Source organism: Acanthochromis polyacanthus, chromosome 9, assembly GCF_021347895.1.
Source record: "Acanthochromis polyacanthus isolate Apoly-LR-REF ecotype Palm Island chromosome 9, KAUST_Apoly_ChrSc, whole genome shotgun sequence".
NCBI lineage: Eukaryota > Metazoa > Chordata > Actinopteri > Pomacentridae > Acanthochromis > Acanthochromis polyacanthus.
The window spans coordinates 40,762,384-40,780,638 of NC_067121.1; the positions used below are offsets into that span (position 1 = coordinate 40,762,384).

Genomic DNA, 18,255 nt, shown 5'->3' on the forward strand with positions numbered 1-18,255 from the left:
TCAGCCATCACAACAGGAGCGACCCTGGTGCTGCGTTTGATCAGTGAAACACGTCTTCCTTGAACTTTTTTCCCCATTAACCCTCCTGTTGTTGTCCTCATTTATGGGCATCAAAAAATATCGTGTCCTTGTCTGGAAAAAAAATCCCCCAAAAAATCTCCAAATTTCTGAAAATTTGCAAAACCTTCAGGAAGAAAATCACAATAATTCCTCAAAAGTTTCCCTTATAAGTTTTATTTAAAAAAATCCCTCAAATGTGGCAATAACATTCTTGTAAATATTTTCCAAAAAGTGAGTAAAAATCTTCCCAAAAAAATCCTAAAAATATTTAAAGCGATTCCATAAAAAAAAACACTAAATGCACTTCGCGTGTGGATTTTTGTGTCGATAAAAACTGCTAATGAACCACAAAGAGAAATGAAACTTGTGCTGTTTAAAGGACATTAAATGAAGTAAAAAGTGGCGGTCTGCAGGAAGTAAAACTTCTAATATTTTCTTTAAGAACATTCACATAAAAATCAACCAAAATCCAGCAAAATTTGCTGGATTTTGGTTGATTTTTATGTCAATGTTCTTTCTTTTTTCCCACCAGAAATTGCTCAAAAATTCCCCAGAAATGATGAAAAATGTGGACATCAGAAATTTCACTGTGAAAATATTTTTTTCCACATTTTCAAACTTTAACCGGGTTAATTTGAACCGCAGGACGACACAAGGGTTAAAAACCACACAGGTGTATTTTGCAGTAGCAGTAGTTTTTAATTAGTGTACCTGAGCTTGTAATAGACTTTAATGTCTAACAGGAAACAGCTCTGACTTTCTGACACCCCGTGATATCATTTTATCCATCAAAAAACTGGATTTGAGTATTTTAAACACTACTTAGAGTAATTGTACACCGCTGTAATACCACTTGATATGATTTATCACATACAGTATGGGATTCAACTAATGTGATTAAAGTGTGCACGCTTATATACGCGCGCACACACACACACACACACACACACCGCTGCTGAGAAGCTGATTGGTCGTGCTTCTGGAGACCGCTCAGATTCTTCTTTTGTGGTGGCTGATGTGCTAATCTGTCATGGACGCTGACAGGAGCTTTCAAACGCACACGAATGCACACAAGTATACGACGCATCTAATGTAAAGCACCAGTTAATGGGATAAAAACACAAATCTGTACGCACAAACGACACGCGCGCAGGTTCAAACCGAAATGAGCTGCAGCCGTGCTGATGCCACACACATGCACACCCAGCATCATCTTGACGTTCTCCGGTGTGGTGGCGCGCTGCCATTGGTCTCCTTGCGTCCCTGTCATCCTGCCATCCTTTCATCCTTTAATTCCTCTGCCCTTTCATCTGTCCATCAGCGTTAATCATCAGTATTTGTTCGACGGATATCCTCCGCTGCCTCCCTCAGGCTCTGGATTTGTTTAGTGTGTGTGTGTGTGTGTGTGTGTGTGTGTGTGTGTGTGTGTGTGTGTGTGTGTGTGTGTGTGTGTGTGTGTGTGTGTGTGTGTGTGTGTGTGTGTGTGTATGTGTTATTGGCACTGATCTTTGTTAAAGCCTTTAATCTCTCTACCAGTGTCTCCCATTCAATTAAGTAAGACTGTAGTTAAAATACATACCGTCAGAGAAATAACAGGAACCTACAGCTCCTCAGGGATCACTCACCCAGAGCCCCTACACTGCATTTATTTCCATATTAGATCTGCATCCATTGATTTTCTGTTGTTTTGGCTCCAACAGTGTCATGTCCCTACCTTCTACTGTAAATAGTGGCGTCTCTGCACATCATTGGTCATTTATTTGAAGCCCTGTTTGCATCCACCTGATGGATATACTGCGAGTCCGATGTTTTTCCTCTGCCGGCTCCTCCACACAGCCAGTGGATCCACTGCAGACGTACAGACATTGATTTTGCTGCAACAAGCGCACTTCAGCGAGTTGGTTTTTACACTTTGTCTGACTTGCTCTGACCTTTTGAGCTTAAATTCTTCAAGTTCAGTACTAAAAGTAGTGACCAGAGGCAGAATGTGTCCAGAGCGTCACATTTTAAAGTTCTAAAGGTTGGTCTAGGGCTGGTCTGAACAGTGGTTTCTGGCCTCCAAATATTTGGGCCCTATTATAGACGAATATCCGAATATTCGTTCCGCCCTGTAACGTCCAGGGGAGGGGGTTGGCGGAGACGGCCCGAATATTCTGATCCATTCTTCTGGTCTCCCGGACCAGAGGAGACCCGCCTGAGTATTTGGATCCATTCTTCTGGTCTCCCGGATGCAAATTTTGCACACTGCCTTCATTTCGTCTTCAGTTAAACTGAAGAATTCCCAAACAGCGGAAGTCTTCAGCATCTTGTCTTGTGTTTATGCAACGAAGTGAAGCGTGACGTCAGAGTCTGCAGCCACCCGGCCATTTGGGTGGTACCAAACAGGAATGGAGGAGCCGAGATGAGCCGAAGTATTAGAGAACCAAAATTAATATCCGGATACCGCCGTAGCAAACGAATATTCTGAGATTTGGGATATTCGGGTCCAGCCCTAGGTAGGTCAGGTGAGATTTGAGACACACATTTTAACATTAGCCTATGTTTTATTTCAACAATCTCCCCTAATTCAACAGTGGTGAGTAGGTTGAAAGCATATTTTCCATCCTTAATCTCCAAAGGTGTATTTGCATCAATATTAACGCCCACCTCTGATGTTTCCTTCTTTAGTCACAGAAAACACACTGGATTCTTTGCTGTCATATTATTATTATTGTTTGATAACTGAAGCCCACGGTGTACATTATGCTGAGTCTGATTCCAACAAACACCCTGAAATCTGTTGAGATTCCATCGAGCTGTTGTCAGCTTTTGTTGGCTTAAAGTGATTCCCCACCCAGAATCTACCTTTGGAGTATGACACCCTCCTCCTCCTCCTCCGCCGTAGACATGAAAGATAGTTGTAAAAATCCTTGCCGTCTGCTTCCACACAGAGGACAGCAGCTGTGCTCAGCTTGATTTCAGTCGGCCACAATGGATCCCAATGGTACAAGTTAGCGCTGTGGGAAAACGGCATCAAAACACCCTCAGAAACTTCTCAAGCCACTGCCGTACAATAATCCACTTATCCTCTGTCAATTCAGGAGCTCAGTGTGATCCAAACGCTCATTGTTTTGCTAAAATAAGACTAAATTCGTTGCTTTTGTGTCATACTGCTACATTCCTCAAATCTCCGCAGGAAGCTGGTATTTAGTCGCATTTTAACAGAAATATGAGAATAGCACAGAATGTCAGAAAGGATATATCTCTGACAGGGTTGTATAATAATTTCCAGCTGACAGTTGTAATAGTAACATGGTCTGAATAATGGCAGGAAAGAGGAGGGTGTTTACTAGCTGTTTACGATGCCTTTTCAGTGTAATATATCATTTTATGAGTTGTGTTGTGGGCAGACATATTGATGCTGTATTTAGTGCAGACAGCAGTGATCCTGATGACATCCAAGCTGCTTGGTTTGGCAGCTTTACAGTGCACACAGCGATGAATGGAAGCTCTGACCCTGCCAGTCTTCCTCCACTCATTGACTCGTCTTAATTCGCTCCACTGGGATGTTCATGCTAATGGATGTTGGTGTCTCTGACAGCGGATCAAGACGGTGAGCGCTATCGATGCCGATGAGCCGTCGACGGGACACAAGTTCTTCTTCAGCCTCGCTCCTGAGGTGCCCCACCGCAGCAACTTCACCGTCCGAGACAACGGAGGTAGGCGGCCGAACGCAGGGCGGCAGACTGCTGGAAACCAGACTTCAGCTGCATTCATTATTTAACCCTCGTGTCATCCTGTGGGTCAAAACTGACCTGTATTAAAGTTTGAAAATATGGAAAAAATATATATATTTTCACAGTGAAACTTCTGATGTCCACATTTTCAACATTTTTGGGAAATCTTTGAACACTTTTTGGTGGAAAAAAGAAATGTTCAAAATGTTTCTTAAGAACATTCACATAAAAATCAACCAAAATCCAGAAAATTTCACTGGATTTTGGTCAATTTTTATGTGAATGTTCTTAAAGAAAATATCAGAAGTTTTACTGATATGTATATGGAATCACTTTAGATATTTTTAGGATTTTTTTGGAAGATTTTTACTCATTTTTTTGAAAATTACAAGAATTTTATTGCCAAATTTGGAGGTTGTATTGTGTTGTATTTAAATAGCGCTTTTTGGAGGATTTTTAAAAAAATAAAACTTTGAAGGAATTATTGGAATTTTCTTCCTGAAGATTTTTAAAATTTTCAGAAATTTTGGGATTTTTTTTGCTGAATTTTTGGATTTTTTTTCCAACAAGGAAACAATATTCCTTGGTGCCTGTAAATGAGGACAACAGGAGGGTTAAATTGTGTGAAACAGACATAAGGAAAGGCGTTTAGCTAATGTGGCCTGCATCAGCAACATTTCCATTGGAATATAATGGCATTTCTGTCTTCTGCATTGATGGATAAGAAGCAGCCACCATTATCCACAGCATCATAAGTACAAAGCTGGCACTGCTCTCTTTAAGCAGATAGAACAATTCCTGCTGATTCTACTTATTCTTCAGACATATTTTTGCTATCATTTAAAGCTGAAAAGCTCATACTTAGTAGAAGTCAATATTTCTGTCAAAGCTGCTTATCAAGGGGCTTTATTGAAAATAATCTATTTGCTTTTTGGCCACAGGTTAGAAGTTTGCTGCAAATCGATGTATTCTATTGAATTAACAACCTAAAGCCAGCAGAAAAGTTTAGCTTAGCATTAAGACTGAAAAGAGCTAGTTTTACCCTGTTGTAAAATAACTAAAGCCAGCAGAAAAGATTAGCTTAGCATTAAGACTGAAAAGAGCTAGTTTTACCCTGTTGTAAAATAACTAAAGCCAGCAGAAAAGTTTAGCTTAGCATTAAGACTGAAAAGAGCTAGTTTTACCCTGTTGTAAAATAACTAAAGCCAGCAGAAAAGTTTAGCTTAGCATTAAGACTGAAAAGAGCTAGTTTTACCCTGTTGTAAAATAACTAAAGCCAGCAGAAAAGTTTAGCTTAGCATTAAGACTGAAAAGAGCGAGTTTTACCCTGTTGTAAAATAACTAAAGCCAGCAGAAAAGATTAGCTTAGCATTAAGACTGAAAAGAGCTAGTTTTACCCTGTTGTAAAATAACTAAAGCCAGCAGAAAAGTTTAGCTTAGCATTAAGACTGAAAAGAGCTAGTTTTACCCTGTCGTAAAATAACTGAAGCCAGCAGAAAAGTTTAGCTAAGCATTAAGACTGAAAAGAGCTAGTTTTACCCTGCTGTAAAATAACTGAAGCCAGTAGAAAAGTTTAGCTTAGCATTAAGACTGAAAAGAGCTAGTTTTACCCTGCTGTAAAATAACTGAAGCCAGCAGAAAAGTTTAGCTTAGCATTAAGACTGAAAAGAGCTAGTTTTACCCTGCTGTAAAATAACTGAAGCCAGTAGAAAAGATTAGCTTAGCATTAAGACTGAAAAGAGCTAGTTTTACCCTGCTGTAAAATAACTGAAGCCAGTAGAAAAGTTTAGCTTAGCATTAAGACTGAAAAGAGCTAGTTTTACCCTGCTGTAAAATAACTGAAGCCAGCAGAAAAGATTAGCTTAGCATTAAGACTGAAAAGAGCTAGTTTTACCCTGCTGTAAAATAACTGAAGCCAGCAGAAAAGTTTAGCTTAGCATTAAGACTGAAAAGAGCTAGTTTTACCCTGCTGTAAAATAACTGAAGCCAGCAGAAAAGTTTAGCTTAGCATTAAGACTGAAAAGAGCTAGTTTTACCCTGCTGTAAAATAACTGAAGCCAGTAGAAAAGATTAGCTTAGCATTAAGACTGAAAAGAGCTAGTTTTACCCTGCTGTAAAATAACTGAAGCCAGTAGAAAAGTTTAGCTTAGCATTAAGACTGAAAAGAGCTAGTTTTACCCTGCTGTAAAATAACTGAAGCCAGCAGAAAAGATTAGCTTAGCATTAAGACTGAAAAGAGCTAGTTTTACCCTGCCATAAAGTAACTAAAGCCAGCAGAAAAGTTTAGCTTAGCATTAAGACTGAAAAGAGCTAGTTTTGCCCTGCCATAAAGTAACTAAAGCCATCTGTCAGCATCAATAAAACTCACTAATTAGCAAGTTATATCGTATGTCTTATATCTTCTTTAAATCTTTACAAGGAAGAATTTGAACAGTTCTCTTTCATTTTATAAAGTATATATCATCTGTGGCAGTTATGCTCATAAATCTTTATTGTAGCCATTAGCGAAAAGATATTTGAGATGATTAGATTTGACAGTGGAATATATGAAAATATTTCTTGAACTCATCATTCTTTAGGAATAGTTTTTCAGCGATATGATTGGCTGCCTGTATGCTCTGAAGCAATACACCCAAAGTTTTCAAACTCCTTGATCTGCTGTGTCGTAGTTCCTTCGCCCCAAGTAGTTAAACAGATTCATCCCCATGCTTTGTCTCCATGCTGAGGCAGAATGAGCGACTAATGCCTTGTTGCACCCACATTTCTCCTGGTGATGAAGTGATTTTTATTCACACGTCTGCAGTGTGACGGAGTGTCAGACGCTCTGTGCTCTGCAGGTGTGCCGTAATCATCTTCTAACAGAACCCTCTCTGACTCAGATAACACCGCTGGCATCCTGACTCGCCGCGCCAGCTACAGCCGCCTGCACCAGAGCGTCTACCTGGTTCCCGTGGTGATCACTGACGGCGACTACCCCATGCAGAGCAGCACCGGGACCCTCACTGTGAAGGTGTGCACGTGTGACCGCGAGGGCAACATGGAGCTGTGCAGCGCCGAGGCTCTGAGCAGCTCGCCCGGCCTCAGCACCGGAGCCCTGATTGCCATCCTCCTGTGTGCCATCATACTGCTGAGTAAGTGGGGAGACGTGTGCAAAAGTCCACCTGAGACACATATGAAGTCACTTTCTCACAGTTCCTCACTGGAAAAAATGCCCCCCTCAAAACAAGAAAAAATAACTTATTTGAAGGAAGTTTTACCTTGAAAAAAGTGAAAAAATCTGCCAACAGAACAAGTGAAAATGGCTTGGTAAGATTTATTGAAATAAGATGTGATATTTAGAACACTGAGATCTTAAAATTAGCTGGGAAGCTTATTTTAAGATCTATTTTACTGGGATTGTCAAGCTTAGATGTCTTAAAATAAGCCAGACATGCTAAAAGAAGTAGCAGTTTTTCACTCAATAATCGATTTTTGCTTTCATATAACCTCCTAATTTGAGATGTTTTAAACTTGCTTTGAATTTTCTTGTAAAATTCAATATAAAACAAGATAATTTCAACATTGTTTGACTTAACATGATATTTGAGATGCATGATCTTAAAACAAGTCCCTCCATCTTGCTGAAATCTCTCTTGGTAAGTGAATTTATCTTAAATTAAATGGGATGAGACATTTTGACTAAAACTATAGACTTGGTAGGATTTAGAGTTATTGCAGTGCTCTGCTACGACCCAGATGTCTGGGGTAACTGGATGATAAGAAAAAGTAAGTGAAACAGTGCTGGATTCCTGAATGATGTGCAGGATTTATTTTAAAGGTGGTAACAGATGCAGCAAACCATGAATGAAGGTGGTATGACAAAACTGGGGGGGGGATAACAGATACAAAAAAACTTTATCAACCAAAACACAGGGCAGCAGCTCACTAAACTAGTAATTCATTCTTAGTATTCACAAGCTAACTAGAATTCCAAACAGCTTAGACTTTTATTTTTGATGAAAAACTGCATAAAAACACTACATCCTGAACTCAGATACCAGCAGCATCTTCCTACTGAGTCATACAAAACAGACAAACTGGTGATTTACTGTGAAACGCTTCAACACGAAGGAAGTTTTAAAAGTTCAAAACATCAATAAGCATGTATAAAATAATTAAATACATAATTAGACGTATGTTTCAGGATATATTTTGTCTAAGCCGCTGCAGAGGTTCCATTCTCCCAGCGTCGTAAACACGAGCAGCTATTGTGCTTCTCCAATTGCTTTAATGGAAAACAATGTTGGTTCAGAGCTCCAGTCTGCTGCTGCTGCTCGTCTGAAGCAAACCTCGTATGGAAATGAATGCATCTCATCTGCCACCACAGCCCCACTTATCCTCTTATTCATGCAGTGGTCACAGTCCAGTGGGCTGCTGGGAGAATGAATACATACGCCTCTGAAAGTGCAGTCATTGCAGACTTATTGGACGCACACACACACACACATGCACACACATACACACACACACACACACACACACACACACACACACACACACACACACACACACACAGGAGGTAGGCAGTGTTCTAATGCAGTGTCCACACTTACATGCAAAGAGATGAGAGCAGCCAGCCATCAACAGCCAACACACACACACACACACACACACACACACACACACACACACACACACACACACACACACACACACACACACACACACACACACACCATGAGTAAGTTCCTGTAGTTTAGTTTGCAGTGTTTTTAACCTGGTTAAGGCTGTAGTATTCTCTGGGTGAAATGCCCCTGATGTGATTTCCACCGTCACTATTTTAATTTAAGCTTGAAATTCCAGTAATCAAACTCTTTGTTTTTATCAAATGTCAATCTTGAAATCACAAGCGTTAGTACCTGAGTTGGATATGTGAAGCTGATGTCAAGTCAGTGCATTCTTATCACGACAAAACATGTGGAATTCCAAGCAGCCTGAGAGTTTCCAGTGTGTAACTGGACACTGAATAACATCAGTCTCTATAAACGGTGTCCAAGACAAGAAAACCTTGCTTGCTCTTCGACAGAAAAGTGCAAAATGAAGAAAAGGAGCAGTGAAGAACAGAAAGCTGGTGAATATTAGAGCACATGCTTTGCTCAGATGAGACTAAGATGAATGAGTTTGGCTCAGATGTGGTTCAACATGTTTGGTGCCACATTGAACTCATAGTCCTGATGATGAAGAACAGATGTGGGACGGTGGTGATGTGTTGTTGTTAGTGGGATGACAGTTCATAGATGGCACCATGACATGATATCTGCCAGTCTGGAGGGACTTTTAGGATAGCAAACCACACAAGAGGTTCAGAAGAAATAAGAGAGCATGTTGCCAGACTTGAATCTAATGAAAACTTTGAGGTATTTTAGAGAAGGGCAATTCAACAACTGAAGAAAAAAGTCTCTGAAGAATGACCCAACATCTGTCCAGAAATGTGGTGTCCTTCATGCTGAGCAGGGTTGAGTCTGTCATTAGAAATTAAAGATTGGAAAAATAAAAGCTATGAATCCCAGTATGTGAGGTTATCTGACTTTGGTTGGGTTGATCTACTTCTGTGGGGCCTGTAGTTCTAACATAATTATTTAAAACTGTTAGTTATTAATTTGACACGAGAGCAAACACAATGCTGTCGACTTGGAGGTGATACTGAGAGGTGATTCATTGAACATTTCAGTGATGTTGTTCAGGAAGGAGCTCACTTCTGTCACGTGTTGTGCAGCTACACTCCTGCTGTGCCTTTTTATCAGGCACACCAGGAAAGCATGTTTTATTTTTCCATGTTTGATTTCCATGTTTTCAAACACAAAATCATGAATCGTCACCAAGAAGACTCTTTCTTCGAGTAGATCACAGCCAGCTAATGTCAGGTATCACCATATAATCACCATGTGGACACGAGTGTCGATTACCCCCCAGAACTGTGGCTCAGAAGTACCCACGTAATTCCCACTGTTGGGCCCAAAGTGGAGCTTCCGATTGAGGGAAATAGATGTGGCTGCATGTGTGTGTATAACAGCCAGCAGTTCCAAAATGAACGGAGAGGGAACCAGAGTCAGAGCTGCTGTATATTCAGCTACAATAGTTCTTCAAGTGCTCTCAAGCAGAATGAATGCTAGAGAGGAGAAATTATAGCAAAGAGGACAGATAGATCCCTCTGCCCGTCTGATCAGCTAATGTCCTAAAGAAAAAAGCATTCTGTGTGATCATGCTGTAAGAACGCTGCCGTCAGGAACATAGGTTCAACTTATACAAAAGCAAAAAGAAAATATATTCAGACGCATATTTCTACCACAAAGAAAAGAAAACGGTGAAGCCAATTCTCGGTCGAGTCCCTGCGGGAAATCACATTGTGTGGAATTATATTTTATATGTTAATCACAACACAGCCTTAAGCTGCAGCATTTTAGTCATGTCGATATGCAAATGAATGCATTCACCATTACCTCAACCGTCACATCTAGATTACGTTTCTGTTCGTCTTTTCTTTCATCGGTCGTGTTTGTTTGTCTCCCCTCTGTGGCTTCACTTATTTCTCACCGTCGTTCTGACTCTACCTTTATTTTTTAAATTCTCTCACTATCTGATATTCTCTCATTCACGTCCCAGCTCACGCTCTCCTGCTCCTTTGCAGACATTTCATGCTGTGATTTGCAGGGCTACTGTGTATGCATTATCACTTATTTCAGTTCCCTGACCTTAACTCCGCCTCTGCTCTTTCTTGTTGCCACTGTGCACTTACTTGATTTAAATTCAAACTGGCCTGCATGAGCTTAACCAATCAAATGTTCTGCATGATATTTATGGCTGAGCCCTCTTTGAAATCAAAGGCTGCTGTCCTCTCTGTCTGCCTCTGCCCGCTCTATGCAGCCCTCCTTTTTACACTCATTTTTACATCCCATGTTGTGTGAACCAAAAGGAGCAATGTGTGATGCACAATGTCGCTCCCAATCTGCCTCTGTTTCCCTTAAACATCTTCACATGACACTGCAATGTGCTTTATATTCCACGTTTGCTCTGATTGTGATTTATTAGCAGCCACATTCACACGGCAGATTCTTCTCACAGCCGCATTTATCCAACGCACTCTTTTGATGTACTTAAGCTGTCAGGGCTCTGTTTTCTCTTCTGCTGCCACATCGCTCACCTCAAATCTATGCTGTCACTCGCTGCTGTTCATGTAGCGTTTCAAAAGCTGCACCTCCACCCCGCCATCCACTTGTGGGCTCTACATCTGCATCGCCCAAAGGGACAAGTTATTTTCATCGCTCCCTCATGTGCTAAGCTTGGTGCTAGCTTGCGGGGAGTGATGAGGTCAGAGCTTAGATGTTACATATTAACACCGTACACATTCTGCGTTCATATAATCCCCTCCATTTGTGTGAGCTGAACTGTTATTTTCATAGTTTGTCCATCGTTTACAACCGCAGTGCCGCTACAGATAGTGTTCAACATGTTTGTCTGTGGGAGTGTAACGACATGACAGAGCACGAGGAAGTCTGATCATCTGAGAAACAGTAGAATCAAACAAGCAGATTTGTTAACAGAATGTTAGCTTCATTTAGAAGAGAAAATAAAGGCGAATAGTGACTTTTATTCCTCAGACTTTGTTCAACTTTGATTGATCATACACAGTACCGTTCAAAAGTTAGGGGTCACCAAGAAATGTCCTTATTTTTGAAAGAAAAGTGTGTTTTTTTTCAATGAAGATCACATTAAATGAATGATAAATCCAGTGCAGACATAGTTAATGTGGTAAATGACTATTGTAGCTGGAAACAGCTGATTTTTAATGGAATATCTCCATAGGGGTACAGAGGAACATTTCCAGCAACCATCACTCCTGTGTTCTAATGCTACATTGTGTTAGCTAATGGTGCTGAAAGGCTCATTGATGGCTAGAAAACCCTTGTAGTTATGTTAGCACATGGATAAAAGTGGGAGTTTTCAGGGAAACATGGAATCATCTGGATGACCCCAAACTTTTGATCGGTAGTGTAGTTCCATTCCATCTGTTTGACTCGTTATCAGACCATTTAATGCCTGTTATCATTGCTGATCCTTCCCATACACACAGCATGCACTAGTAATGATCTTCTTCACTTTCTTGTAGAGCAGGAACCCGTTATCACCTTCTTTAATGCTGGTCAATCCTTACACTTATTTCAGATAATATCTAGAAAAAGCTGATTAGAATCCCAATTCTTGACAAAACAACTTTAACAGACTACTGTGAACCGACTAAGATGCAAACAAAAATACACACAAGTTTGCTGAAGAACCAGCTATTCTGTGGAACCCTGTCAGCCTGAGAAAACAGTCTCCTTGTATGCAGAGTACAAGGTATCATGATCCCCCCTGCATGAGCTGTACCAGACCAGTGATTCTCTAAGTTGGAGCTGTACATCAGACTTGTTCCTGAACAGCCTCCCTGGACTGCTGTCTGTAGATAGAAACACCCTACAAGCCTTGCTGTCACACAAATACTCCAACACAGTCATCAGGCCATAACACTGAGGTTGTTTCCACCTGCCTGTTTCTCCCACATCCAGCATGTTGACTAACTGTTTACCTACCATCCAGTATATCCCATGCCGTCACATGTACAGGGTGGGGAAGCAAAAATGTCCTGTCAGGTAAAAACAACTATGACTGGGTATAACTTCTTTATTCTTTGGAATTTTTAACTGATTTCTTGAAGAACACAAATTTAAAGCTTTCAGAACATGTTTATTCAAGATGTCCTCCATCAGCCATGATGAAGGCCTCGATACAGCCTCTGAAAGAGGCACAGGCCCTCCTGATATCCTCCTTGGGGTAGGCCTCCCATTCCCTGGAGAATGCAGCCTTAAAGGCATTATGGAGGATGTTTGGGGTTTTTTTGTTTAATTTGTCTGATTCACATAAAATGAATATACTGACCTTTAGTGGACTTGTATGTATGGTCTCTAAAAGAATAAAAAATAATAAAAAAAAATAACTGTGGACATGGCAGGACCTGAAAAACATCAGCCAATCAACGTGCTCGGACCGAGGCGTTTGGTTTGCTCCCTTTACTGTCAATCAAAAATCTTCCGGCTCAGGCCTAGTTACGTAGATTACGTACGCCTTGGACTTACGTGTTTTCTGTATGTGTTGCTTTGGTATAGCTTCGTAGTTAGCTGGAGACTTGTTTTGCTCATCTTTTTTACATAATGGCAGATAAAGATCCAGGGGGACCCAGCCGTAAAAGACAACTTCACGAGTCCTACGCAAGTTTCTGGAGGGGGGCGTTTCTTCATAAATGTTAAGAGGGGGGAGGTTAGAGGGGGGTGAGGGAGAGGTTGTATGTGCACATGCTACGTTCAAAGTCATAGGAAATTAAATCTCCTCTAATGCCTTTAAGTAAATCCATATTGGCGATTTGGGCATCCAGGAGATCACAAACCCTACTGCGTTTTGCTTGTTGCTTGCTCACTTCACAATGCACCAAGGTGTGACAAATACTAAAAAGATTGGTTAATGGTAAGGAACTTTGATTTTAATTATCGTTTTCATTACCCTCACCGTTTGGGCGGGACATTCAAATTTGTCAATTGGACACTTTTGCTTCCCCACCCTGTACGCTTATTACAAGATAATCGACAGTATTCAGGAGGCTTCCATACCATCTGTATGTGTGGATGAGATGTGCACACATACTCATGGTTGATGGTGATATTATTTGATTTTCTTTCTGCATAAAAAGCAAAGCTACCAAAAACAGTTAGCGGTCTGTTCTCATCACTGTGACGTTGTCTAATCCTGCATCTTTCTCTCGTTTCCTCCAGTGATCGTGGTTCTGTTCACAGCATTAAAACGTCAAAGGAAGCAGGAGCCTCTGATTATCTCCAAAGAGGACGTGCGGGACAATGTTGTTAGCTACAACGATGAGGGCGGTGGCGAGGAGGACACCCAGGCTTTTGACATCGGAGCCCTTCGACACCCGGATGCTGCTGCCGCCTTGGAGGAATCTGCCAAACAGAGGCGTGACATCATCCCCACTGATACCCTGCTGTACCCGCCTCACCGCCGACCTGCCCCCGCTGCCTCCGGCCTCATCATGCCCCCAGTCAACATGGCTTCACGGGATAACGGGGACGTACGTGAGTTCATCAACCAGAGAGTGCTGGAGAACGACTGTAACCCGACAGCGCCGCCGTACGACTCGCTGGCCACCTACGCCTACGAGGGCGCGGGATCAGTGGCCGAGTCGCTCAGCTCGCTGGGCTCGGCTTCGTCCGAGGCTGAACAGGACTACCACTACCTGAGTGACTGGGGGCCCCGGTTCAGGAAACTGGCCGACCTGTACGGGGCCGAGGACAGTGACTTCTCCTAACGACGACACACCCCAATCACTTCAATGTCAAAGACGGGTTCAGGAAACATTTTTGACCACTGCAGGGCCGAGGACAGCAACATCTAACGACAAACTCAGTGTCAGAGAACGTTGCTGATGAGCTTTAAGACAACGAGAGAACTTTCAAAAGAACAGACACACGCATTCGACATGATGAACCCACAGATATGCTGGCATCCAAGATGGCCACCTGACCTTAGACCTGCCTTCACTGCACATCCATCCAAAAATGGAGCCTATCAAGTCATTTTCAAAAAGGGGCAAAAGTTCTGAATATCTGTTTTTGGGAATGGGAACTAATGGATGTAGAAATGTAAATCTACCAGCACAACGGTGGAGCCCAAAGATGTTCAGTTCCACCGGTGCGAACCTCTTCAAAGACTCATTTCAGGCCTGAGTGAAGTTCAGAATCAAAATTGGACTGGATTTTTTTCATTTTTTTAAATGAGAATTGGACTTCTCATACTTTCTTTGGCTTTACTTTAATCTCTCCTAAGTTACCAAAAACTATTTTGGAGAGATTTGTTCTTTTTTTGTGGCTTTACGTTTGCCATTCCAGGCAAACTGAACGGAGTGTTTGGACCCAGGTCAGTCAACAAAAACCCCGACGTAGTAATTTCAGGACCGGACCAGACACACTCACGCTGCAGATACGAAGTGAAGTGTGTGGAGAGACGAGTTGTTGTGTTTTTTCTTTTTGACTAAGTGCCCTTCTGCTGCCCTTCGAGCTGAACTGTGGATGTCTGTTGGCTGCTGGAGCCTGGAGGGGGCTAATGACTCTTACATGATTGCTTTTTTGTCTTTTTGCTGTCTTGTACAAAATGACCATTCCAGAGGAGAAAACCGCCTTCTTCGGGACACAGAGTAAAAAGAAGACGACTTGTATGATTAAATGCACTGATTACTTTCTGTTTATGCAGGTTTTTTAGATTCCTTTTCTCTTTCTTTTTTTTTTGGTCATTTTTTTATGTGCTGCACACAAAAGAAGATATATGTTCACAGCACCATTTCTAGATTTTTAGCTTCTTGATTAGGTGTATATTGTGTCAGAACTGTGGTTGAACTGAGTTATCTTGGAAGTATACTAAGCTCCATAAATCTTTAATTTCACTGGAGTCTTTTTCTATAACTAAACACACCTTCAGCTACCATACGGACAGACAGTCGCTGTACAATGTTTTCTTTCAGAATACTGCTTTTTATTTACATGGACATGGGAAGCCCTACCTTCACAGTAGGGATGTCACTTTGAATCCAAAAATTCTGACTACTGTTTAAACATGAGGGAAATGATCAAAACATCTGAGATTTAAATGCATCAAGCAGTTTGTAAGGCTAAGACTGTGGCTTAGGTAAAACATTTCAATTGCACTTTTTTAGAATTCATTGCAACAAATGACTGATAAAGAAGTCTGCGTTCTCCTCAGTTCTAATAGATCAACGTCACTCTCATGTCTGGGAAGTGACAGCAAGCAGCCAATCAGCTTAGACTAACAAAAAGAAACAGCAGCTGTTTCTGCTGGGCTCCATCTAAAGGCCAGTTCATGGCGTCTGCAGGACCAGCGTGGTCTGAAAGCAGACAGCAGACAGACAGTCTCATGCCTTCAGATGGCATGAGACTGTCATACGGCAGACAGGAAAACATCCAGGACTCTGTGCATGCTTCTGAAAGGCTCTGACATTCAGTTTTACACGATGTCTGATTGGTGTGGTGATATGGTGTTACTGTGTCGATGGGACACGGCACAGGATGTGTGGAGATTTTAGAACTTCCAACTGTGTTAGGGCATTGTCGATGGAAAGCATGAGCACCTCTGAAGTCCAACAGCAACTTCTTCAATTACAACTCTTTCTATAATTTAGCTATAATGATACGGATATCCAGACATAGTCTCTACTTAAAACAGGCAGTTCTTTACAGCACGCTTTGTTTTCCTGGAAAATGTGCGTTCAGTGCAGTTGCAGTGTGGACAGTGTGCATTGTGCTGCACACAGAAATCCACACAGGAATCCCCCTTTAAATACATTTACTATGTATGGACCCCTGCAAATACAGAGCATGAATTAGAATTAAAGTAACCAAAAAAAACTACAAGCAGCCCAACAGATAAACTATAATTGAAACAATGATTTTTTTCTTTTCTATGCACAAACTGAAAACTATTTCTTGGACTATTAACTAGTTGCCCAGAAAACTCCCTTTGACACGACTTCAGAGATGTCAGAAAGCAATAAAATGCAGGATTTATGCAGAGCAAAGCGCTCTAAACAGATAATTTAACTAATGGACGAGCTGCCTTACAGTGACATGAGAAGAACCCAGTCAGCTGTTAACTCGCCACCAAAGAGGCAGCGAACGCATCACAGATGAGGAGAACTGGATCAGTGTGATGTGTAGCCTGACTTTCTGATTGGCCCATGTGTGGCGCATTCAAATAAATGCCAACTTGTGATGCGTCCTCATTTGTTCCAGGTTGATTTTTTGGAAAAGTGACAGCCCTTCTTCACAGCTTGAATGTCTTTCGGTGACTGCTAACCTCATTTTCAGCTCCACGTTATTTCCCGCTCGTACCTGTTTTCTCCCATGTACTCGCACACTTTGAGGATATGATCCAAATGTTTTTGCCCAAAGGTATTCTGGCACATATTTCACTCACTGCGAGAAAAAAAAGGAAGCGCTCGCCTCCTTCACTGGTTTGTTTGCTTAGTTTTATTCAGACCACCTCTGTGTGTCCTCCAGAGACACGAGGGTTTGTTGTTAAATGTTGTAATTAATCAACACTGGAAGGAAGTGTATTTGTCATCTGCCTTGATGTCACATTAATTACTGAAGCAAAATCACAACCGTCAACCTCAGTGCTACGTTCTAAAGAAAACCATTTCAGATGAGGGAAGGAGCTATGAGGTCGCGTTGGTTTACTGATTGTTTTTCTCTTCCTTTTTTAAATTTTTTATTTAGTTTTTCTGATTTGGTATCAGGAGTTTGTATCGTGTGTTTTGGCAGTTTCAGTAAAAGCACCGGTTTGTTCCAGTTGTGTTTTGTGACTGTGCTCTGCTCTGAAGGCTTAAAAACTAAATCGTCCACATATTTTCTTTATATTGTGATTCATTCTTTTTGTACCAAATATTTATAGGACACAATGATGATATTCTTGGAAGAAAAGAAAAAAAACCTGAATACCGTCCAGCTTCACTGTTTTTTAATGTCCTTTTGGAGGTGTGAAACTCTGTGGGCAGTCTCCAGTCTGTATACGATGTATTATCAAGTTGTTTAATTTTATCAAAATAAACTTTTACAGTCAAAGTGTCTTTTTTTTGTGTCTGATGTCTAGCAGCCCGAGGAAATGTGTTGATTCCTGTCATTGTTGCACATTTCTCTTCTGCTAAACGCCCTCATTAAAGGTGACTGTTCCAAAAAGTAAGTCAACAGGAGAACACTTTCTGCACTTTTTTCTTCCAGGTTCTGCCGCTGAAACAAGCTCAGTAAAAAATTAATTTCCTTAAAAGTGAAGTTGGGGCGAGCATGTAGCATTCATTGAATCTCCTGTAGACACGTGAATGTGAACGTACAGATACGCTCATTTAGGGTTTATTTGCACATGCACAAGTATTTACTGTAGCACCGGGCTGTCAAACCCGTCTTAGTTCAGGAGTTGTGGACGCACTGAGCCCTTCTCTACCTTTATATTTAATATGTATACCGTTATTGCAGTACATTCACTCTGTTTCCCCCTGTGCTATTTCTCCGAGTGTCCCTGGTCCCAGAGCTGGATGCTTCAGATCTGTGGTTGATGTTCCACCAGCTGGTCCAGTCTCCATCATGTCCACTGTGGGATGCTGCTGCTGACCTTCCTCCAGCCCTCTGCTTCCATCTGCTCATTTCCACCAGTCTGCTCTGCATCACCCTCACTATACCTGATCTGTTCTTCTACATACTGTTTGAATTTTACTACCAGCTATATATGTAGTAGATTTAATGCCAGAGCTGTACACCAGAACAGGAAACTATGGATCAGTTTACATGTTAGCTTCTACTTTGTATGAATCATCTGTCTGATCATACATGGA

The 18,255-nt window shown here is 41.4% G+C and overlaps 1 protein-coding gene across 1 annotated transcript in view; it reads left to right on the plus strand.

Annotated features, from left to right (window-relative positions):
* The window catches only part of LOC110954286 (cadherin-6-like), a 111,127-nt gene extending 93,636 nt beyond the window's left edge, over positions 1-17,491 (plus strand). Inside the window, exons 10-12 of the mRNA XM_022198759.2 lie at positions 3,641-3,758; positions 6,656-6,907; positions 13,619-17,491. Of these exons, the coding sequence (XP_022054451.2) occupies positions 3,641-3,758; positions 6,656-6,907; positions 13,619-14,166 (918 nt within the window). The 3' untranslated portion in view covers positions 14,167-17,491. The remainder of the gene's footprint in view (positions 1-3,640; positions 3,759-6,655; positions 6,908-13,618) is intronic.
* Positions 17,492-18,255: the final 764 nt, after the last annotated feature.